Source organism: Rhea americana, unplaced genomic scaffold (assembly GCF_003343005.1).
Source record: "Rhea americana isolate MKP2758 unplaced genomic scaffold, rheAme1 scaffold_198, whole genome shotgun sequence".
In the NCBI taxonomy this organism is placed as follows: domain Eukaryota; kingdom Metazoa; phylum Chordata; class Aves; order Rheiformes; family Rheidae; genus Rhea; species Rhea americana.
Genome location: NW_028186127.1, coordinates 1,580,303 through 1,606,461, shown reverse-complemented (window position 1 = coordinate 1,606,461; position 26,159 = coordinate 1,580,303). Strand labels below are relative to the sequence as shown.

At 34.5% G+C, this 26,159-nt stretch overlaps 1 protein-coding gene across 1 annotated transcript in view; it reads left to right on the top strand.

Annotated features, from left to right (window-relative positions):
* KCNT2 (potassium sodium-activated channel subfamily T member 2) overlaps window positions 1-26,159 on the top strand; it is a 160,645-nt gene that overhangs the window by 22,161 nt on the left and 112,325 nt on the right. The window contains exons 2-6 of the mRNA XM_085303198.1: window positions 10,118-10,197; window positions 17,186-17,285; window positions 22,883-22,939; window positions 23,435-23,483; window positions 25,097-25,156. Coding sequence (XP_085159324.1) covers window positions 10,118-10,197; window positions 17,186-17,285; window positions 22,883-22,939; window positions 23,435-23,483; window positions 25,097-25,156 — 346 coding nt within the window. The remainder of the gene's footprint in view (window positions 1-10,117; window positions 10,198-17,185; window positions 17,286-22,882; window positions 22,940-23,434; window positions 23,484-25,096; window positions 25,157-26,159) is intronic.

The following is a 26,159-nucleotide window of genomic DNA, read 5'->3' as shown; positions in this document are numbered from 1 at the left end:
CACTGCCAAGGGGTTTTAACAAACCTACTGATGTCACTAGTCAAGAGAATAATTCCTGTTACTGAAAGTGAGTGGTGCTAAGAGATTTCTATTTCCAAAATCATCAGTTGTGGGCAAACAAAAAGATTATATTAGAAGTAAACAAGAGATAAGTACAGTCTATTAAAGACATGTTTTTGTATGCTGAATATTAGGAAGTGATACTCCCTTTCTGAAGTGGTTTTTAATCAGGTACCTAGATATGCAATAACTGATGATCAGCACTTCTTAAATGAATTTGATAATTGTGTGGTGAAAGACTATCGTATATAAAATGATTTAAAGCATCCTTAAATCATCCTTTTCCCCCCCCCCAAGATTTGTTTCTTCAATTTAACCACTTATTTATATTCAAACCATTCATAATTTTGTCTTAAACAAGTCTGCCTAATCATTTCTGTGAACACCTGTTCCTGTCTTTGTCTGGATAATCTCCATGACAATGTCCATAATACTGTTCAACTGCTAGCTATGTAAGAAATGAAAATAAATAAATAAATAAATTGGGAGCATGCAAACTTAAACCAAACTTACCAGAATAAAATCTACTGTGAAATAACATCCTATGTGAAGTGTTGGAGTAGCAATTGTACAATTCTGTATTTGTCATCCATCTGTTTTGTAGCACATAAAATGGATATTACAGTACACTGCCTCTATTAAGTTACTGATTGCCTGAAGCAGAGATCTCTTTAAAGGGCAGTAGAGCACCAACAGTGTAGCACCAGAACACCCATATAACATTAATGCAAAGGTGCAGAGTTCATTGAAGTCCTGTTAATTGTGGGCTATCGTAAAGTATAATACTGGAGATGGACAGAAAAATTATGTAATAACTCAAGAAGAGAGGGAAGCCAGGCATCTCAAAAGGCTAAGATCTTTCAAGATCACGAAGTGATGGTTTAGCACATGAGTCTGTTGGGAAAGCTTACTAGAATTTTTTTTGAGAGGGGCAGAGGATACATTATTGGTCTCACTAGCCTAACATTTCAATGGGATTATTACAACTGACAAGTTAAGTCAGCATTAATGCAYAGCTACAAACTGAGTGTTTGTGATSAGTAACAGTAAAACATTACAGAAGAAAATTCTGTTAACATGAAATTTTAAGCCAACAATTTAAGCTGAGTTAATATTCTAAGAACAAGCCTTTATAATTTCTTCATACTATATATGAGGGGTACCCAGGCAAGCTATATCATACTATGTATGCTTACTTATCTCAAAGAGGATAGGGTCAACAAGCAGGAACAGTGGTGTTGTATGACAATGATCTGCCATCTTGCTCTTGCTTTAGAGCAATAGGTGATAGGGATATGTAGTTGTGATACAGAGGCACAGAGCATTAGACACATGAATCCTCCTCCTCATAAGGCAGTTCATTACTCATGAATCACCAGCTGTCCTGTCACCTATCATAGTAAGGCAACCTTTCCCTTGAAACAAAAATTAAAAGTTTGTTCAGTGATAAAGAGAAAAGTTGGTACAGAAAAATAATCTCAGTAAAACAAGAAAGAAATTGTTCTGATGAATAGAAAATACATTTTGAAGAGAAACAAAATATAAAGAGATGTGGTAGTTTGTGATGAGTTACTGAAATTTGCACTCCTCCAACTAATACATAGTTAATCCAGGTTGACTGTGGTTGGTATGTTTGATGATACACAAAAAATTTTTGAGTGTCTTTTTGACAAGCAGTTACTAGCATTAAAAACACACATACACAAGCCCCCAATCTCCCCAGAAGCAAGAAAGCCTAAAAACCAAAAAACACAAGCCAAAAACAGCCAAAAAGCATCACAAGATCTCAAAGAACAACAACATTTTATGCACTTATATTTAATAGATACACACAGCTGAATAGGATCTGAATTAAACACCTGAGGCATAGCTCATTATTCAGAGTGTTCTGTGGTATTCAGACTTACATAGTTAAAGCCTCACATACTGGATTTACATTGCAACAACAGCTCTATACTATATATATCCTACAGGTGGAACATTTTTGCCCAGAGGTTAGTAAGTGATTTTCCTGTGTAGTAAATTCACTTTAAAAAGTGCACATGTGTGTGTGTGCAGTTTTAAACCCCCTCCTCCCCCCAAATAGTTGGGTAAAACTTGTCAAGTATTTTCCTTGTATAATTTTCTTGCAACACTTAGCTTACAAATACAGTATTCCTAATGTATCATTCATATTTGATTTGATGTATTAACTTTCCACTTTAGGCAATAGATTTGCAACAGAAAGTGTATTTGAACTGATAGAAAGTCAAATGTGTATTATTTGTAGGGCCATTAAACTAGAGAAATTGCTTTGAGATTTCTTTTCCCTGTAGTAGCATCATATTTTCTGTAAAAAATTTTGAGATTTAAATGTTTCTAAAGATGGGTAATACAAGTTGCAAATTCAGTGATTGCTACTGCACTATCACAGCAATGGTGATTTTTTTTTTGTTACTAGTTTTCATGTGTGCAGGATGGAGAGGATAATTTCCTTTTTAAATTTGCAAGAGGACTGACCATTGCAAGAGTGTATAATGGGGAATTTAAAAAGAAAAAGAGTATTTTTATTTCATTGAAAAACATGCATACTACTTAACACTAAGTCTTTATCAGTTGTTATTAGTCTTAGCCTAGAAAATTTATTTCAGCTTATAAATGAAATGGGAAAAATGCATACAATGATATTTTGCACAGCAAAATCTAGAAATAGTTATTCATTTCATATCGCTGCTTTTGTACTATTATATTGCTGCCAGGTACCTATGTAGGTCTTATGAAGATAGTTTTATAAAACTGAGGCCARATGACTAAAAGGGTGCATGAGGTTGTCAGTTTCTCTGTCAGCGTCTCTGATCAGCTCTCTTTTTAAATATACGTGTGTATATTTATAAATATGTAATATATACACATATTTTWATATATWAAAATGCTAGATTTTTCTTCCTTGTAACACCTAATGGCTGACATTTTTAGCATTTTGGCTGTTGAACAATTATGTAAGGAAGTTTGCTTTTATATAAGAAATACTTTCTTGTGGTTCAAAATTTTACTTTGTGCAACCTGAAAATTTGTTTGGCCTATTTTCTAGTGCTGTCTGGAATTTCTTTCAATTGGAACAAACACTGTTCATTGAAAAAAATACAATAAAATGTGTAAGAGTGCACATATGGTTCCTAAAGCACAGCATTTTTCATGCATAGTTGATCCTTTATTCTATAACTTGCAGTTAAGCTAAATTCAATGCATGCTATTTCTATCTCTATTAACACTGATTCAGGCAGAATTCTTATGACACTGATGACACTTGATCTCTACAGATCCATGAATTATGAGTAATGATGTTTTCCAGCTATGTAATCAAGCATAGGTATGTCCAGAAAAGCTTCACTGGATAGATTAATTCAATTTGCTGATTTAGAAACTAATTTTCAAATCAACCTTCCTGTAAAAAGAAAAGATTCTCAAATGCAGATATATATAGCGTATAGTCTTTAAGTATTAAGATGATCAAATTTGCTTTTGGACAGTTTAAATTTGAACTGGACCATTAGACTGCGTAAGTTGTTCTAGAGTAGTACAGCAAGAATTAGTTTGGGAAAATAAAGAGATAATAGGTAATACTGCTTACTATAAAGCAGTTATTAGAAGGCGTGGTACCTGTATTCTATACATTCACAATGTTAAATATTATAGAGCATCTACATTTTATGTTTTCRAAGTCTGACACTTAGTCATGGAATTTAGAGTTTCAGAACACAGTGGTGGAGAAAGCATCAACCTTTGCAATACTTTAGAACATGGTAATGGAGCGTTAGCCAGACCTAGTGTCTTGTGCTGTCATGTCGTCAGTGTCGAGCAAATCACTCATAGGGTCCTTAGTAGGGCAGCAGCATCATAGCCTGAGGGAAAGCTGAAAAGTACTGGCAGCCTCCGTGGGGGCTACCCTGACAACCTGACATACTGCTTCACTAGCAAACAAACATGTTATCTTATAGTTTTGTGGACGTACAGCATGAAGATCAGAGAGCATGGGGGGGCTTTAGTCCACTTGGAGGCATAATCAAGTGTAGCTTTGATACAATTAAATGACATTGCATAATGTCATTCTAGTTTTAAAGTTATAATCGTTTTGTATTTTGGTAAATAATAATACAAAATTGAATAATGTAATAGTAGGACAATTGTTGGCAGCAATTTTGGAATCTTTAGGTGACAGGAATAAGGAACAAAATACAGATCAAAATATTAATCGTACAGATAAATGAAACTTTTGAGACAGAAGACAATTGCAGTTCTAAAACTAGTAAGTCTGGAATAGTTAGGTCAGTCAGCAACACCTGGGTAATATCTTCCTTGTGTCCTGCAAACCTAAAAGGAAAAATGATTTGATTCACCATTGCAAGAAAATGTTTCCTTTTATAATGAGAGGAAGAATCAAGGATAATAAAGCAAATGTAGCTATTAGATCTTAATTTAAAACCTGTGCAGTTTCAAATGATGTCATTTTAGTACACTGTATTTTTATTTAGCATATTTAACAAGAGCCATAGGGGTAATGTGCTTGAGATGATAAGCTATGTCAGGTTGATGGTGGCACAGTGAGCAGTGTGGAGTGCAAGGAGCTTAGTGACATCATGGAAGACAAAAACCAAAATGGAAGTGTTTCACTACGTCTTGGAACTCAATATTCTACAGTTCAATGAATAGATATGGACAATATAGTATAATATGGACATAGTTCTGCAGAGCTCTTGAAAACACTTCTTATAAAAGGATGATACCTGTTTATTATGAGTAAACTGTTAAGACAACCTTAAATCAGTTTTAATTATTCTCCACTTATTAGAAATCATCTTAAGAGAATGTATGACTATATTGCAAACATATTAGATTGCATCAGCACAGCACATGGCAAATAGGTCCAGTAAGGAATTAACTTAAAAATTATGTCCTATTTTCCTATTCAGAAAAACATTATAGTCTTGATCCCAGAACTCCATTGTGTTATGCTCATACTGTAAGGATGGACTACTAAATTAGGAGGTTGTCAGCTGCAAGAGGAATAGCATCTCTTCTGTCTTTCCAATGAGTGGGAGCAAACACGGCTCAGATAAAAATTACTACCATTTGTTTTGGATTAGTGTCATTCAGTATGGAGAGGAAATGAGAAACTTCAGAACTTTATTTGCTCCATGTTCATCATGAGCTATGCAGCCAGAGACTGAATACCTACCAGAATCAAATAGAAGGTCTCCTGAAGTTAAGTGCCAGTAATGGCACTTATTGCCATTTCCTTCAGCAGAAGATGAAGAAGCATCATTTGACAAGCAGTGTTGCTCTGTCATATTGATTTTGATGGAATAAATAGGCCCAGAAAGTCAAACGTGGTAGCATGACCATTCCTGCGTGAAGCTCTAAACAAATCAGAATTTTGATTCAGAGTTCTCTGAAAAGAGGAKACCTATAAGAAGAAAATGCCTGTTTCCTTTTTTCACGATAAAATAGGCTCAGACAAACCACAAATGCTTCCATTTAGGCACTGTACCCTACATAATAAGGAAGCTTTCAGTCTTTTGGGGTTTGAAATCTTAACAGGATTTCACATATATTGGATCAGCAAATCCCAATTCAAAAACAAAACAAACAAAAAGAATATTGTGTCTATATTACAAGGCTCTTTCTAGAAAAAAGAGCATGGAATGCCACTTCCTATAGAGATTTAATATATTTAAATAAATGCTCAGTTATCTTCAGGTTGGCTCCATTTGTATAGGTGACACCTTTTCTGGATTCCAATGTCAAGAAGTATAGCATAGACAGTTTAGCAGCTCTCAGCATGCACAAAGTGAAAAATCCTACTTATTTTTTGTTTGCGAAGACATTATTTCTGCCAAATCTGCTGCTTTCTTACAAAGAAAAGGCAATTTGTAGATTTGAAAGTACAAGGTAAAATTCTTACTATAGTAAAACGTGACTCTGGAGTTAGAATGACATAAATAGCAGTGGAAAAGAGAAGGCAGAATTAGTTAAGCAACTGGAGTTTTTACAGCAGACAGATTGGCCCCAGTTGTTTACAGTCATGAGAAGAAATACTTAGCATTAGTGTCCTTGACATGAATCAGTATTTTCCCTGCTATACTTATTTTTACATTACTTTCAAGTGTACTACTCCAATTAGATCCTGACCCAGTTAGTAGAGTAACGTATACTTGCATTTTGGGTACCTGAAGACACTTAGACTTCGAAAGATTCCACCATCATTGTTCTGTTAGGTTTAAAACAGGAAGGACCTCTATAAATGGTAGTTATTTTTAAAAAGAAGTTTTAAAAAAGAGCAAACACTATCTTTTTAAAGAGAATCAGATGACTACAGTTGGTTTTTGTCAGAGGTATATCAACCACATATTTGTACATTTTCCAGCTAAGGAAGAATCAATAAAGCGTAAGAGCTTTCTTCAACTTCCAAAAGGACCTTTTCATGGAGTACTCAATACCTACTGCATAGAAAAAGTTGGAAGAGATTAAGTGACCACATTCCTGTATGTTTTCCTATGTTTCTGTCCTGGTATCCAGCCTCAAGGATGAATGTTTGCAGTAATCATCAGCTTGCTTCCTTTTCTAATCAGGAAGGACTGACTTATAACTTTTTTTTAAAAAAAAAAAAAAAAAAAAAAAAAACCAACAAGAAAAACATGAAGTGCAAAAGCTGTTTCAGTCACCTACACTAAAAGTAAATAGAATTTTAAAAAAGAAATCTTATTTCATAGTCCAGATGATTTATGTACCCTGATCTCACTGATCTGCACGTATGGCGTTTCATCAAAACCAAAACATTTACCTTTATTTGGAACCAAATTTCAAATAACTGCTCTGTTGCAGCAGAAAATACTGTGTTCCCTCACTCATTTGAAACGTCTAACTAAGTAATGCTTAATGAGTGTGTTAATATCTGCCACATCATTAGACAGTGTAATAAACAACAAAACATTCTAAACATTATTCAAAAATTGTAAGCAGCCGCAGTATTTACAGTCATGCCACCTTAAGGCTATAGTCATTAGACTTCTCCTGAAACAATTTCAGCCCAGTATGTAACTGAATAGGAGATTTCTAGGGAGAAACAAGAAATATGAAATTGCTAGTGATTCAGTAGATGATTTTCTTCCTTTTCAGAGTATGCTGAAAAAAAAAAATAACCTCCGATGCACACCACATTTGTCATGGTGCTTTATAATGTGTTCTCCATAAAGTAATGTCCGTCTTGTAGCAAGTATTCACTATACTATCAATTATGCTAATTAGAGATAAGAGATGCAAGGAAGGTAAGAGAAATTCAAGAAAGTCAGGGTTTACTGCTGGGGAGGGGGCAGAAAATGCTTATTTGAGCTCCTCTCTAACAATATTAAGTGATTTTTTTTTACATTGCAAGTCAGAATTTACTCAAGCCCCTTCCCCAAAACATTCATTTTCTAGGCTACACTTTATAGAAGGAAAAGCTAGAAAAGAGCAAATACATAAGGTAAAATTTTAGTCTTTAAGAAACTGTTAAAAAGATTTGAGCAGAGCAAGCATTCTCCCTAGAATTAAAAAATACAGTACTTGGAAAGAAACTGCATCCGGAGGCCTCTGTCCTAATTGTTGCCAATGGCTTCTTAGGCCATTTGTGTTTCTTAAAGGTTAACATTCACCTACTAGTTCACCTAGTTAGTATGCACTCAGTGAAATATTCTGTCTGGTAGTCGGAGTACAATGAAAGCATACCTTGATTATATGTGCGTGTGTGCACATCTCCCGCAAATATTTTTAAAGAGTCAAGGGAAGGAGAAGGAGGAGTTGAACGTAGAAGTGGTGTTAGCAGCATTTGTAATCCATTTTGCCATGGAAACTGCTGCACTGTGGAATCCCAGTCTGCTCGAGAGCATTGGTTGCTACGGCAAGGGAAGTAGAAGTAGACAGCTGCTAGAAGGCTATCAGAGCAATTCGTAATGGTAGTGATAGAAGGGTGATTAGCTCCCACATCCTCTTCCCTCATTATCGTTAAATCATGGCTTACTGTTAACATGTTGTTCTTTCATGGTAARTGACTACTGTAATTTTCTTACCTAAAATCTGAGACACTAGTTTAAAATGTGTAAAAACAGTAAAAGCCCCACATACTGCGCTTAAATAACATCCCTCGCTTCCATAGCTTGTGCCACTTTGTTTACCTACCAAAGTACGTCCTTAAAGATTAAGTAGATACACTCAGCATATGACAGCTGCCAAATCATGGGAAGTGTTTCCTACTAAAACTGTCATGGAGCTAACGTACCTTGGGATATGGGCAGAGAAGAACCAAGGCAGAACTTAGGCTATTGCATCCTGAACCTACTTACCTGCTAATTAGCTTCTGAACATCCTTTCTTTACATGCCTTAAAGTTCCCAACTATTTAGAACTGATAATGTGGTTAAGGCATGGTAAGATATTCAACTTTCTACAAGTTACTGAACTTGTCTGGAATAAATATAAATTCTTAAAAATAAAGTTATATTTTTGCTCTCTCTGATCAGAAAGCAACGTAACTCCTTTTCTACAAGAAACACTACAGCAAACCACACCAAAACTAAATGACTAACTAAAATTAACTGATCCCAGTGAGCGAGTCATAGAGGGTCTTCTTTTATGAACTACTGACCCTAATGTGATAATATCTAAACTTCAGGTAAAAAATAAGCAAACATGAAAAAGCCATATATCTTCTCAGATGTCACCCTTTCTGAACCCAGAATACAATTGTACAATTATTTAGAGGTACAGAAATATGCAATATTAGACAGCTAATTAGGGTAAGGGAGAGTGTATGGTTAATACTAAATTATATATGAATTTTTCAGCACTGGCTTCACATGTGAAAAGGAATTGACTAAAGGCAGGATTCTGCTGGAAAGAATATACAACAATATATCTAAAAACAAATCCAGGCAGTCAGTGAAAGAGAAAAGACTATTGAGAAGAAATTCTCAAATAAAGGTCAAATATACTTAAGGACAGAAAGATATATGAAAGTTTGCAACAGTTATAGTATGCAAAGAAAGTGAAAACTGAGGAAGGAATTCAGTTTTATGATGATGCCACCATTCTTTAGCAAAGTATAGCAATTCTCAAGCTGGGAATTGAGCTCTCAAGGTACAGAAAGTGTGCTGGGATAAAGTGAAAGGTGGTTCATTACTGGAGGAGAATTTTAACTGCTCAGGGAGATACAGTCATTTGGATGTGGCAGGGAGTTCAGCAGAAATGGAGCTAGTGTTGCACTCAGATATTGAGGCAAGCAGTGCAGCCTCACAACTCTGGAATGAACTAAGTTTATTCTGTATAATTAACACCCACCTGCAGTCCCTGCAACAGTTTTCTCTCTTCCACTTTGAGAACAACTGCAAAAGTTACACTCATACTGAATGGAGGAAGAGAGACAAGAAATGCATCCCGGGAAGTTGAGGGAAGAGGGTGGGGGGTCATTACTATTCCGTTACTGTAATTGGGAATAGTAGTTATTTTTTGCACAACACAGCACTATAATTTTGCCTTCAAGTATCAGTATTTCATTGTGACAAAAATGATGAATTCAAGAGAAGGTGATGTTTATGTAGTGTATGACTATCGAAAGTGAACTCAACAAGCGAACACTTAATTGAGAGACATAAACAAGGTAGGAAGAATCATTAAAATGGCAATTTCACAGAAGGAGAATTAAAATGAGAAGGATTGTTAACCTCAATATCAAGAAGATTTTCTTAACAAAGATACAGCTACTAGAATAATCTTCCAATGAAAATATCAAGAACATAGATGCTTCTGACTTTAGAATACAGAGTGTCCAAGCATTATGAAAAGGATTCTACGTGGAAGGAGGATGAACTAGATATGATAAAAAGTTAAACCAACTTTACTCATTCAAATGTGAGTCAGCTTTTGGCTGAACACTTGATACGTTCCTTCAGTTGTGTAAAAATCAAATTATTAGGGAAAAACCATTTTGAAAAGTTATCATTTACTATCTTTCATGCTTAATTCTAATACTTTCTTTTATATTTCAGGGTGCAAGTTGAATTCTATATGAATGAAAATACATTTAAAGAGAGACTGAAGCTCTTCTTCATCAAAAACCAAAGATCAAGTAAGCAATTGGGTTAATTTCTGTTAAACTTAATTTTGATACTTTGGGTGGAATCCAATTCCTTTGAAAACAATTGCAGCATTCTCAACTAACCCAGTAGGAATCAATTTTACTTTTTGATGTATTACAGAAATTCTGTATTATTTAAACTTAAAGTATTTCTTTTGGAGAAGCAAGTATTTAGTGATGTGTTTTTAAGTCAATTTGATCACCACACAGAAGTATTTATATGGATATGACATTATCATGTTTATTAGCAAGTCATAACTCATCTAAGAAAGCAAAGCTCCTCTAAGATGTTGCAGAAAGAAAATTTATAGAAGTAAACACGTCAAAGAACTAGCTACTTCTATTAGGTATTCTTAAGTACATTTCAAATCTATATCTGTACTACAGAACAAATAAAAATTTGGAGAGGGAACTCATGGTGGGGGGGGAGCATACCTACTTCTCAGTCTTCTCAAACATATTATCTCAGTTAGAAATACATTTCTTGCCTTTTAGTCTGATTTAACGCAGCTACATTGACACATGCACTTAAATTCATAGGCCATCATAGATAAGAACATGGAGGAACTAAAGCCTTCATTATACTTTATACATATATCTCCCATTCTATCCATGTGACTGGTAAAAGGGGATGAAAATTTTAGTTGTCTGCATGTCATAAAATCTTGATTAGATGAGTTGAGAGCTGAGAAGAACAGGAACTGAACTCAATTTTCTCTTGTAATAGGATTGTTTTTATATCCATTTGCCCTGTACCTATAAAGCCATTGTAATTTCTTCATATGTTAAGCTTTTCTGAAAGAAAGTATAGATTTTGCCCTTTGTAATACAGTTAAGGTGGGTTCATGATTTTGTATTTGGGAAAAGATGTAATGAGGTAACTTTCTCAGGGTACAGTGTGAACATAAGTAAGTTCCAATCCACAAAATGCAGAGAGTAGATGAAGTTTTTAGAAATAAGAAAAATCACAAGATCTTCTATCCTTAATAGCTACTGTTACAAAAATATTAGTTTTATGTCAGAGGACAGGATCTTTTTATTAGTTGAGCTATTTTTAGCTTTCCAAATACGATAGAGATGAGTGAGTTTAACTAGTTTTACATTAAATTATCACTGTTAGTGCAGTATGACTTCTTAAATGGTTTTGGTTCTTCTCTACTTTTCTCCATATGTCCTTGTACTTCTTTTTAAGTGCTTTATAACTTTACAGTTTTCAAGCGCGGAGGTAGTTGATATATCAGCTAATGGAGTAAGAGCCAAAACAAAAAAGCACGGGCCTGAATTGGAAAAGAGRTAATATTCCTAGCTAGAAAAGCAATCTTAGAAGTTAGTTGAAGACAGTAAATAGCCTTTCATTTGTTCTTGCACTGTTCCACAAAACAGCAGTTCAATGCACACTTGTTCACTTACTAAGAAGATAAAGTTATGACCCAACTTCTTACAAATCTCTTTTCATAGATAAGATGGAAGGGTTCTGAATAGTATATACTTAATTGCTTGAGATGCATCTTAACCGAAGAGAAAGTAAATTCTTGAATTTAAGTGCGTGTATGGAAATATGCCTCTTCCTATATGTACATATAATCGTACACATATGCACACACATACACTTTGGTGGCAGAACTGAAGACTCTGTACATCTAGAAATAGATACATTTCTGATTATTAGCACAAAAATTGCAGCATAAGCTGGCTAGTTAGCATGAATTCATGGCCATTCCTATGCAAAGTGCTTATCTTTCTGGCTAAGCACATTAAGACAATCCTAAGTTACTATACTGGGACATTTTTATTAGGTTATGATTGGGTAAATGTGATGTATTGGTCCAAGGGACAGGAATACAGTTTGGAAGTTTGAAGTAGGCACGAGTGGGAAGCAACTGTTAATTCATCCTACTGGATATGAATTAATACTATAAACAAGAAGAAATACACCAGAGTTTTCTTACTCAGCGTGCTTGATGATTGCTGGAGAAATTAATTCTGATGAATCCTCCTATGTAGAATACCATGTAGAAATGAGGTAAGCTTTGTAGAAGTATACTGTGCTAGTAATTAAAACAAACAAAAACCCAATATTGAGCTCTTCCTGTAGCTAGTTAGTAGAGATGCTTTAATTGTGAGTACCTTTTCTTCCCAGATCCACAGAAGGCAGACTTTGAAATGAGGCATGTTAAGCAGCTAGTTCATGGAAAGCAAATTTGAAAATGAGGGTGATTACTATAGTATAGTAGCACATGCCATAGCTATGCCATTCCTTACCAGCTCTCACAGTTATAGAAGCACTGCTGGGTCTTCTGGTATACAAAGTATAACTAGCAAATGGGAAATRCAGCAACACTTCTACTTTATTGAATTAAAACAATTGAGACATGCACACACCACAAATTATTCAGAATTAGGAAGTTTAGCCAAACCACCTTACTGTTCCTGAAGATCTTGGTTCTAATTCAAATACTTGAAACCAAAATGCATTCAAAATACTTTTTCTCAAAAACCTGCATGTGGAATAGTACCTGCCACTGATTCCAGTGTATTTGGTATTGAAATTGTAGTATTCTGTCACACTGAGGTTTCAACAAGTAAGTACTTATCAACAGGAAAGTAAAGAGATTGCCATTTAAATCTTGGGTGGCCTTCAGTGAGACTGCTGAAAAAACTTCCTTCACATACTACAAATCCTCCTACCTGTCCTCCTGCCTACCTCTTATCATTGCTGATGCTACTCTCAATTATTTCTTCAATCTTTCAGACAGTGCATCATATGAAACTACAGATGTTTGCCAAACAATTTTTAAACCAACTCTTAAGACTTCATAAGTGGGTTTAAGTAATCAGAAGTGATACCTTGTCAACCAGAACAGCTAACTAGCATTTAGAAGTTTTTTGCAGAGTACTAAATTATTCTAGTCTAAATTACAYACAGACTTGTAGCATGAAATATCAACCATTTCAGTCATTCTTCCAGTTTTGAAGTAGTTCTTTAAATTGAGAAAACAAGCCTCCATCTAGGTCCAATGTCAACCAAACTTCCAGTCAGTCTTTTGCAAAGCAAATATATATTCAAGACAGTTTACAATGCATCAAAGACATTTCACAAAGGTGTCAGCCAGCTACAGAGAAGTAGTGGCATATTAGTATGACTTGCTTGTACTTGCCAAGTTGCCACTGTATTACCACAGCTTAAAAAAAAGTGAAGTTCCAATTCAGTGGAGAAGGAATAAATGAAATAATTCATATCCTGGAGATGGTTATTAATCACATATTTTGATCCAACTTTTACAGCCAGCTGCTAATGAAATGATTTTGCTGAAAGCCAAAACATGTTAAAGTCTTACCAGGAAACTTTTATCAGGTCTATTACAACTACTATAGTCACCTGAAATAGAGTTGAAAGGAAAGAAGAGGGAAAAGCACAGCTGAGATAGATAGAGATACAACTGGAAGGAATAACAGAAGGTGATAGTAAAGTTTTCCTCTGCTATCCCTATCCCTCACACTTTGCATCAGATCATGTCTCCAAATTGGAGGATTTATCTCTAAAATGCTTGTAAAGGAAGCAGCAAGAGTTTGTAATACAAGTGAAGGTCACAAGCAGTGTTGATGAAGTTTGATGTATCACTTTATACCTAAAGTTGCCTGAAAAAAAATAGCAGACACTTGTTCAAACCTGATAAGGAAACATTAACATTTGATGTAGCTATATTTATTTCATGAAACAAACAGACTTTGAACCATTTATATCAATTTCTTCTTTTAAAGAAGACAAAACATGTAATACCATGGTTACAGGGGCACAGTGAAATTATAATCTCATTAAACAGTGTATAACTGGATAACAGTATATGATTGATGTAACTGAATAGAAGTTTCAGGCACCAAGGTCAAAATATAGATAGAGACATTCTGTGCAAATGCCTGTGCTACTTGAACAAACTGCCTATGTATGGGAAAAAAGAAACCAATTCAAGCAGACCATGTTGGTACACTGACAGCACGTAAAATAAATGACAAAAATAGTTAACTAGCAAACAGAAACATGAACAACTTTGTAAGATTTTTTTTTTGAAAAAAGAACTATTATAAATTCCAGTGTTCTCTGGTGTCTGCATTCTCTTCTTCCCCAATTTGAAATCTTACTACTTCACAGTGGTGTAAGAAATGAAGTTCTTCCAACTTGTAGATGACACCCCTAACTATGAGGCTATGGAATATTTTAGCCATTGAGAATACTTATTTAGTGGTCCTGTGTTAGTTATTCCACCCTTAGCAGGGGTGACTGAATATGCTCCCTGTGACATTACATCTTATTTCTAATGGCCGAGACACACGGAAATAGGCATTTTATATTCTGCTTCAAAAAAAGCACATCTCCTTTCTCCCACATGAATAGTGTAACTCCTGACACAATCACATGTTGTAAAAGGCCTATCTTATTACTTTGTTATATGTCTATAATCCCATCTGTGATACACACAATATAGCTGCCTAAATAGGTCCTCTAGATAACATAACAGCTCTGTGAAACACCTGCTTGGACTTCTGTGGTACATAGCTATTCATATTCAGATGTATGCAGGCCCTAAAGCACTTTTAAGCATAGCCAGGAGTAGATTTGGGGAACTTTGAATGCTCCAGTAGCTCTAGATTTTTCAGGACTGAGACTTTAGAGTTAAGAGCTTAATACATGAGTCAGAAATACAGCTTCCCAGTATTGATCTAGCTTTGTCAGAAAGGCACCATTTCCTATTGGCATTTAACCAACATAAAATTTCAAAAGATGATTAGAAGCTGGACTGTTACCAATATAGAAGTGTTTCAGATTGAGATTGACATTTACAGAGAGAAAAATCAAGAGAAGTTGCAGATGATGGACTTTTGTCCTTGCTTAACAATTAGATAAGATGAAATTGGTGGGGAAAAGAAGTCCTATTTTTCTGCACTCTTCCTCCCTCCCCCCCCAAATCATCTGTTCCTCTCATAATAATAGCTTAGTTGGTATGGCAACCATTCATACTTCAGAAAGCTTCTACAAAAGGGTTAGTACAGACAAGCAATTCATGTTTTCTTCAGTAACAATAAAAAAAAAAGGCAGTACAAAGGATTATAGCAGAGTCCAAGAAAAGCAGTAGAACTCTTCCTGTTGAAATAATAGTATTACAGCACCTACCTTCCATAGCCTCCAGATACACTTATTAATTCAACCCTTCCACTCTGCTCTAGGGAATAGATAGTCTGTGGCTAATTAGGCTTGATTGATAAGGCAGCAGGAATCTCTAGGTTAGTGGTCACAAACCTAATTGCCACTAACAGCTGTGGAACTTCTCATAGCTAGAATCTAAATGCAGGATTTAACCTGTAATTTACAGGTGACAAGATGCTATTAAGGTCCCTCCGGTTCTCATAAAACTTCAACTTCACAGTAGTAGTAAAGCATATTATATAATAAACTTTAAATTTTTGTTCACTGATTGCATGTTAGAATGTTTAAGGATCTGTTCTGTATTTTTCTATGATGATTGGTGTAGGTTGCATTTTAATCAGAGGGGAGCTAGATGATATAAAGGGTGATTTTCTGCTTTATCTATATTGTGTTATTTTAAGCTTAGGGGTGAGTAAGGTGAAGAAGTATGTAGCACCTTAAGATAATGATGGTTATTTCCTTACAAGTGAACGTATTCACAGAGCTTTGGGTAAGCATATTGAGGCTCTAGTTCCTCAAACCATAAAACTAATTATATTCAATTCAATTTGAATTAGTATTGAGCCTACCAATATACTTGTGACACAATAATTAAAGATACTATCTTTCTATGGCTGGTGCAAATGAAATCATAGCTTTGCAAGGCTCAGTTGTTTGTGCACTGCTTTGGATACAAGGTTCAGCTGCACAAAACTGGCCTCTCGGTTCAGAAGTCTGAAGAATAATAATGCTTGAAAACGATGTTGCTTTCCACCAGTTGACCTTAGTCAGCTAAGTAAACCCTGAATGAAAGCTTTTAAAACCTGGAGTTAGATACAGATATTTTCACAGGTGAAATGTTAAGACTATTGCATTTAATAATGAGACTAAAGATTTAAACTAATCCTGTAAAGACTCCAAAACCTGATTAAAGTACAGTTAAGTTGCATTGCTGTAGACAATGGCTCCATTAACTCCAATTAGCACTGAATTATATTGCCTGTTTTAGAACCAAGTGTCCATGCGGATCCATTTGAAGTCATAGTGTCTTTGTGCAGACTTTTAGGATTTAGATCTATATTTGAAAGAACTACTATAATTTGGGATAGTATTTGAGGTCTGTTAACTGGAATATTTCAATGTTCCGATGGTCCATGGAATGAATAGTTTACTCAGTGTTCAAATTGTGTATTTGATGTGATTTTCAGATGTCACGATTCTTGGACACTTAATTATGCAACTTTAACATTAAATAATTACAGTTTAATATTTTATAAATTGGGATAGTATTAATATATTCCATATGAAAAGCTGCATGAAGACTTGCAGATACTGATCGGAATACTTGTCATTGTATATTCTCTGCCTATGATTGAAAGTGTGTCTTCTTCATGTTGTTGTATCTTGCATCTCAAATAACCATATGTAGTTTTGGTTCCCCTTTCAAAAAGAACTTATAAAACTACAAAAGGTCCAAATAATGGCATCAGCAAAGATGAATGGCATAAAATTGCCTTTAAGCAAGTGACTGAGTAGATCTTCACGTTAAAACACAGACAGACTCTTAATCCAGAGATTTCTGGAACCTGGGAAGGTGTATTATATGTCTAGCTGACAGGTTTGTTCTTGCGTTCTTTCCTGTGATATGCCAATGGCCCATATCAGAGACCGGACTAAGATCTTTAGTATGTTGCAGCATGGCTCTTCTAGTTCCTGTTAAATAGTTTTACAATAAAAATGTGTGAAACTGTAAAGAACCTGAATTTCTTCTTGTATTTTCCTTTCTTTTTAAAATAGGTCTAAGAATACGATTATTCAATTTTTCTCTCAAGCTACTAAGCTGTTTCTTATACATAATTCGTGTGCTCCTGGATGATCCTACACAAGGACATGCATGGTAATGTTTTATTTGCTATTTGTCCTCTCAAAATATTGTTTAATTTGAAATATATGAACTATATAAATAAATGTTTGATATTCCACCAACAGGGATTTAGTTTTATGTCTTACAGATGTTCTGAATGAATTAGAAAGCTAGTCTTATATTTTGAATGGGAATCATAAAGTTGTGCAATGAAGAAGTTACAACAATTTCTTTTTACTTCACTGTTAAAATCATCTTGGCTATTTGTTGAGCTACTGTGCATCTGATATAGTTGTGCAAAAACACGTGTATCTTTTAGTTGTATTATCATTCCTGTGTCATATTTATGCTTATATTTATAAAAATAAAATTACATCTAGTTGCCAGTTTGTGCAGCAGTAATTTTAGGAGCTGAACAGAACAGTGACTGGTAGGTAAAAAGAAGGGGGAACTCAGCCATGAAAAAAAGGACAGATAAGTTGTGTTTGGAAGTAATAATGAATAGTATCCCAGAGAATATATCTACCACAGTACTAAGTTTTGTAGTCGTAAAGTGACTGACAGGAGGTATGCATAGTTAATGTCCACACCAGCTGTAATGCCTCAAAGCTATTAAGGAGCATTAATCTTCCTCTTGGGCATGAAATAGCTGTAGGTGGCCACTTCTTTTTGCTGCCTCTAAAGAATGTATCATCTGCTGAGTCCTCCACTGAGTAGTATTTTATCAAGCATCCTGCCAGAGAATCATAGAATCATAGAATGGTAAGGTTGGAAGGGACCTCTGGAGATCATCTAGTCCAACCCTCAGCGTAGCCCATATGGGGATTGAACCCACAACCTTGGCATTAGCAGCACCATGCTGTAACTGAAGGTGTATGCTACTGAGCTGTTTTTTTCAGATGCATAACACATGACCCTTGCAATGTAATTTGGAAATGCATTTGGCACATACTGTATCATATATGGTTCTGAATTATCAGTGCCCCAAATATTAGAACTTCTGCAGTTTTACTTAGATCCTAGAGACAAGCAGATGAATACATGAAACTGAGCTTTCATGAAGATGACAGAGATGATAATTTTCTAGCCATCCTGCTTTCCCTAAACAGTTAAGAGAAGGAGACCAAAAATACATTCTATACCCATGATTTTCTGTGGTCTTAATGCATGACTTTTGCATACCCACAATTGGAAATAAAGATATTCTATGTGGATCACTGGATACTCTGTTTTTTTTTCTTGTGTTGTACAACTAACCACATAAAAACAAAAAATAAACAACTGTCATCTAACAATTGTAGATAAAATGATTATGATTTATTCAACGCTCTATTTTGGTTGCATTTTCTGTTTCCTAGTTGAAACTAATTAAATATATACAGAATTTTAAATTGATTTTCTGTCTAGCCTAAAATGTCCTATGTTAAATCTTCTCAAACCTTCTACATGTTAATAAACACTACTTTTTATTAACTTAATTGCTTTCACATGATTTGCTTCTGGCAGCCTTAAATACTGGGAGAAACAAACCATGGATGAAAATACTAAGCTTGAGGTGATAGAACTGGAACTCTTAATACACTGTTAGGCAAAGCGCATAAAGTATGACATCTAAAATTTGAAAATCAGTTAAAAGTCTAATAAGGAGAATACTGTAGAAAAGTTACTGCATAGTAGATATATTATGTGGATAAGAATCAACTACAAAAGTGAAGTGAGTTAAAGAAGATAGGCTTTACTGAGCAGTGCATGAGAGATGGATGTGTGAATGGGAAGTACAGAAGATGCATTTGGGAAGCCTTATGTCAAAACTTATTGTAAGAAACCAGAACATCTTAAAAGGGTCAGAAAAAGCATCCTGGAAGAGCAAAAGCTGCAAGAAAATGTACTTCTTTTTTTGACACCCCCTCTACATATTTCAGAATGACTCTTCAAGAAGAGGAAGGGGAAGAAACAAAGAAAAAGATACCACAAAACCTTTAATAATGATTAAGAGGGACCCTCTCTTTGGAAAGCTATATGAAGTGAGTCAGGGACTCTGTATTTTCCTAATGCACAGCGTTCTTAAGCTTCCAGGATACCTCTTCCTTACCTTCAGCTTAGAGATTAGGTTGCCATCAAATTATGTTCTTATTGAAAAACTAAAGCCATAAAAGTGAGCAATCTTTTATTTCTTTTATCATATTGTTAAGAAGAAAGTTACTGCAAAAAAATAATAATTTTGCTGAAACTCAGTATTCCAGCCGAACAAAYACCAGTACTTTTGCACCAACTTCTACAAGCCTTTTATAGTGAATTGGGAGAAGGAGAGAGACATTGTAAAGTAATCATTGATTTGTCTGGGAATCTAAGAGGTAGGAAGCAGTCATACTCTAAATAATGACTCCTAGAATTACTCATATTCTACAGATCCCAAAATATTTCTCAATTCAGTCTGGCCACTTTCTCAGTCACAAAATAAATGCTAAATAGGTGGAGTGAACAGCATCTTCCTGTTACTGACAGCAAAGTTCATTTTACTGACAATCTGAATTTTACTTTTTACAAAGTTCCTTTAGTGGCAACATGACTGGGTGCTACTGAATAGAGTATGAATTTTTACATGAAGATTTACTGTCTTCTTTTTAAAGAAAGAAGAAAAGTACAAAAAAATTGTATAATTTAGAAGGCAACTGTAGTTTACATCTAAAACGGCTTGATCTAACAGGAGGAATTTGATGTAATAGCAATGGGTTCTATGTGGAGTCAACACAATACTGATGGAGAAGCAGCTATTCGTAATTACTTGTTTCATTTACAGCTTTTGCAAAGACTAAGAAAATTGAAAATATTGTATACCCCAAAATGTACTGAAAGTCCATTCTGTATGGACTCGTTTGTGATTCTATATGAGTATCACAAATTTTGTAAACTTACTTTCATAAGTTACGTTACACTCATTTCTTTACATTCTTAGAAACCCTAACATAGAGAAAATAGTATCTCTAACTGCCATCCTCTTTAGCTGTTGCCATGCTAATAATAACCTGCATTGTTACTACTATTTACTTTTACCCTCTGGCAGATCTTTTACTTTTTAACTGTTTTTTTTCTCAAATTGATGTCAGTAGATAATAGTTGCAAATAAAACAACCACACTTGAGTATTTCCTCTTCTAGACTTCCCAAGTGCCCTAGTTTACCTATATCTTCCACTACAGTTCAGTCCAAGTGTTGTGCGCATTTGTCAAAACCTAGTTTTCTAAGTTTTAAATAGAATACAGCAACTGAATGGGGCTCTTTTTGTTAGTGAAAAATTGCAAAGGTCACAGGGACATTCTGGGGCACGGATACATAGTCTCAACAGTTCTGTGCAGTCCCGATCACGTCCTGCTGATTGTTCTTGCGAGTAGTATGTATGTCCACTGTTGGGCAATGTAGTCAGTCAGTCATCCTCTCTCTGTGTTATTTCAGAATATATGCTGTCAGTGGGATTGTAGTGACTGATACAAATTGATTTTTGACCTTCAGGAATAATTCCCACAAGCTTCTTCAAGCTGCTACCTTTAATACTTTGAATAGAAAAAAAAAACAAATTTTCATAAAATAAAATGACAATACGAGGTTTTTAAACCTGACATTATTTGCCATGCCTCAGCAAGGAGCGTACAAATTCAGGCTTGCAAAAGTTGTGTAATGTAAAACCAGGGCTATGTTTAAGTATTAAGACATTCAGAAGTGTGCATAGGGAGCAGTACTTTACAATCATGTGACAGTACAAAACCAGCTGTATTAATTCACATACTGTTTATTGCAAGTAGAGCTGTTTCAAAAAAAAAAAAAAAATCTCAAATCCAAAAACTGAAAAGGATATATATCTTTAAAAATATGTGGCTAATAAAGCATCACCAAGGGATTTTGTAAAAATCAAAATGATTATCTTGTTATTCTGTTTTTGAATAAATGATCTACTTGGTGTCAAAGCTTCCAGCACAGTTGCATAGCAGAAAGTAAAATTGGTCTTCATGGATCTAATTTAAAGTAATGCAATTTTCTAGTGGAAAAGAAACATATAGTTCAGGTGTTTTTGTAGCTAATGATGGTTTTTGGCATGAAGAAGTTGCTGGAATTGTTTTGTTACGAGAACTCTTAATAAAGAAGTTAGTTAACCTAAATGAGCATATTATAAGTCAAACTTACGTCTGGATAGGTAGAGCATCTTAAAAAGTCAGAAGCATAAAAAAATATCAGCACTTCTGTTGCTGACAGGTGTACTTTGATAGTTTTGTATTCACATATAAAGATTTTTAATTCTCCAGGCCTTTCCTGGAAACTAAATTTTTAATAATTAACCAGCCATAGAGTATAGTTACCTTTTCTGTATGTTTTACTCTAGTATGTTGTGTTTTAGTACATTTAATAGACTAGTTAGTTTGTTCCATCTGTGTATAACATGTCTGCCTGAGAAATTCCAAGTAAGTTACGTCTGCATGCTTCCAAAGACTGCAATTTTAACAGCTGTGCTGGAGAAACAAATCCTGTGCCCAAATGGTATCCCATTAATGTCAATGGCTTTGTCCATATAGATCCTGAGGGCTTGAGAACTAAGCCACCTCTGTAACGCATTCTTACGAAAGCTGTGTTACAAGAAGGTCCTCTCTAGACACTGTGTCACAYCCTAATAAGAAAAACTACTTGAGGTACTGATAAAGTAGCCACAGAAAACGTTATCACCTGGTTGTTTTTAAAGTGACAGTTCTGGGAGATGTCTTTCATCACAGACTCACCCCCATGGATTTATTGCCTGTGTTTCAGAAATACTACACAAGTTAGTATCTTTTATTTATTCCTTCAGGCACAGCAGCAGCAGTATAGATGAGAGATTAAGACATGAAGTATCCTTATTAATGGATATCATTTAGGCCTGTCCCACTCTTGCAGTTGGTAAAAATACAACTATTACTAATCTGTTGTCCAGAAATCCCTTTCTCCCGATCCTGCTTGCCAGGGAAAAGCAACGTTATTTTCCGTCATTTACACAAACATATTTCCATCTCTTTACGTGACCATTTAAAGGGAAGATATGTACCAGCAATTCAAGGTAAGATTATATCAGATGTACATAGCAGCTATTTTTTTACATAGATGTTAGCAGTTTCTCACTTGAACTGCTAAGGCTGCATGAATCCCCAGACACTCCTCATGTGAGGATATAAACTACTTTGGTGCAAGCTTTCCTGTTGAGAGTATAGAAGTTACCGGTATATGTGCTCTTTCTATCCCAACTTGTCTTGTGTGATAGGACTTCTAGTATCTCTGGATCTTCAGTATWTATTGTGTACTTGTTTCAGCTTAAAAATATATTCAAGTTATTTTGTTTTTAATTGGATCTTGTTTATAAATAAATCTTTTAAAAATGTAACCTGAAATGCTTTATATCCTTTATCTAAAACTTACAGACTGGTTTCTTAAAATTACTTTTATGAATGTCTATATCCATTGACAAGTATTTCAAAATACTGAATCTAAAATGTATTTTATAAACAGTTTTAATAATCCAATTAATGTCCATTCCCACCTCCATATTCTTCTATGATGGTGTTCCCATATTTGCTAATGGAAACTTTACATGGATTTATTGGCAACCATCAGTAAGGAATTGAACCGAGGTTGTTCCAGTCAAAACTTCACACCTGGAATGATTGATTGGTGAGTTCCTAATTTAAAAAAGACAAACTAAAAGTCCACTTAGTGGTGGGAAGGGTGGGAAACTGGAAGATAGATCATCTTCCAACAGGAGTGTGACATTTTAAGACTCCTCAACTGTCAAGCATGTCCTACCACAAATAATTATTCCTCTGCAACTCTAGAACCAAAACCTCCAACTGAGAGTTTTTACTTTCTTTCTAGAATCATGGGAGATGAACTAGCAGCCCGTGAAGCCAATGAAAGACTTTGGTATCATCGGGCATTAGATTGTTCGGAAGGAAGCTCAGTGATTGGCTCTGGATTAGAAAGACAAACAGAATGTCAATACTAAGTAGATAACTACTGGTTTAAAAATTTTATTACTGAGAACCATTTAAAAAAATAAAGCTGCTTTAAATTCCATTGACATGTACAAAAATTTTTCCYTTGACTTTGGTCAGGACATTAACCAGATTTTGATTAATGTCATATTTATTTTCTCATTTTAATGAACAGGTCTCCTGTTATTTGGGTGAATCGAAGTTTGCCTTTATGGGGATTACAGGTAATGTATGAATGGACACTTTTAAATATTTCCATTTAATAACCCTAGGCAATATTGATTTATAGCATTGTAGAGATGTTAAAGGATAAATGGAGAAGGTAATATTAACAAAGAAATCTACTTGATGACTGAGTACAAAGAAAGCATAAACTAAACAAGATGCACTGATGTGAGCTGACTCATGTCAATTTATATGAGGCTAAATGCTTTACAAATAAAGTATTTTGCTTTACAAATAAAGTATACAAAGTATAAAGTATTGAGCATTATAATAAAATATTGTAGCATTAGGGTAGAATTTTCTTTTAGAATTATCAAGCTCTGTTGAGTTTAGTAATCAGTATTTCCTATAACAGTTAGTTTAAATTTTGCAGTTACCTAAGATTAGCTTTTGTAATGTGTTTTCTGTGCATTCATATTAAATTCACTAGAAAATTAAAGTTACTTCATAATATAGATGCTTGCATGTTTAGTGTATATTATACTAGATGCATTACATAAAATGTTTTATGGGTCTCTGAGTGCTTTTGAAGTATGTGGTTCAGTTTTCAGTGTCATGAAGCCTGCTCATCTAGGAAACCCTCTTTTTTACCCATGGACAGTGCTGCAATCAAGTAGGGTTACCGCCCAATGCAGAAATTAATTCATAATTAATTAATTAATTAATTTCATTAAGGAATGAAAGAATATTCTTGGGATTATTGTGTTGGGAACTGAAGGAGAGGCAGACTGGTTTCATAAATGCTCCATACCCTGGTCCATAGTAGTCTACATTTGTTAATCTCAAAGGAATGTTTAAAGATTCATGTTTTTAATGGGCTTCTGAAAAAAAGAAGGAAACTTCCCAAAGGATATAGTGTAAAGAGAAGGAGATTTGCACACCTAAGCTATTTTAGTAATTTTATTTCCTGGAATACTGTTTTTTTTTGTTTTTTTCTTAAAAAAAAAAAAAAGGCAGAACTACCTTGTTGCTGCTTTTAGAAATCCAACTAACCAGCTAACTGAAAATAATGGGACTTTTAAGTGCTCGGTGTCTCTTAAAAGTGATCTAACAGTTACTAAAATTAAATTATTTATGGTAAATATAAAATACTGTTTTACATAAAGTTCTCAATTTCTCCCATACTTCAAAACTATTTGTGGAATTCTCCCTGTATTTTTTCTATTAAGATTTCCTCAAGCTTCTAGAATAATTATAGCATTATATTCTTGCACCGTGCTTAATGCAATGCCATCGTGATGATTTTTATTTCTGTGAAATATACTATTTTACTAATGAAGGTCTCCCTTAATGAAAATACCTTTCAAATCCTTGGTTAAAATCTGCACAGTTTGAATAAATAAAGTTTGATCTAGACATCCAGATTACTGTATCCAATTATTTCTAAAATACTGAGAGACTTAATAGTTTATGGTTACAGTCTTGTATTAAAGCTTGTGCTTTATTCAAACAAATGAGAGTTTTTAAGCTTGGAACTAAATGTTGTAGCCTGAGATGGTTTCAGAGAAACCATGAAAAAGCTGCTTTTTATTATCTTTAACTTTTCAATGTAACTTTTAATGTCATATATTCTTTAGAAGCCAGTATTAACATACATATTATCTCTCTTAAGGTTTCAGTGGCTGTAATAAGTCTGTTTGAAACAATGCTGCTGAGTTATCTAAGCTACAAGGTAAGCACTTGTAGTTACTTGACTTGCATCTCTACCATATCTAAAGCTGTAAGGTGAGTCCAGGTCTTCTTTGGACTGCTTTTCCTGTTTTCAGATTAATACAATGCCCCTGACATACATCTTCTCAGAAGCAGAACCTAGCAAAAGAGAGATAGTAAGAAAGCATCACTTTTCTGAAATACTCCTAATAATATGAATACACATTCTAAGAGTAGACCATAGAGAACTGTAGCAAAAAAGGAATACCTCCAGTAAAATTTATATAAAATAAAACACCAAAAATAATGCATAATTTACCACAGAAAGTAACTGAGATAAATGTTTTGGTGCATGAAAATTCAGATGACTATATTTGTGTCCACACTGATGTACTAGCAGAAGTTGAGAAAAACAAATAGAGAATGGCGTATTGTCACAGGCAGCCCTGTTCTTTTTTCCTTAAATTATGAGCAAATAGTAAATAAATATTTAGAGAGTGGAAGTCAGAAGTGCAGTTTCCATTTTTCCTTTGTTTACTGGCATACTGTCATTTGAAAACACACTCTCAAAACTGACCTTTGGTTTTGGATAGTGATTTTTCAAGTGCAGAGTTTCATATGTCTATAGAGTTACTAAACCATGGACACACAGTTATCATTGGCATCAAAGGTATGGCTACTCAATATCTGTAACTCAAGTTTCAGGCCTCTAAAACTGGACACCAAAAAACTAGTCCAACACAGCCTTTTTTTCCTATGTACTGAAATCCATCTAGGATGGTACTGGTACACCTTTGCAAAATGCCTTGAAATCCTCTGATAAAATTATGTGAACACAATACATTTTTGTATTTACTTTTTCCATAAAAGGTTGTATTTTTGTAATATTTTTATCTGAATTTTCTTCAGATAATGCATTTTGTTAAGCTTAGTGCGTTTTGGGCAGCCTGAATTCTGAGTATCTTCAGAATAAAAAGTAACCTCATTTATCCAAGTAAAAATATATAAGCTGAAAATATATCAAA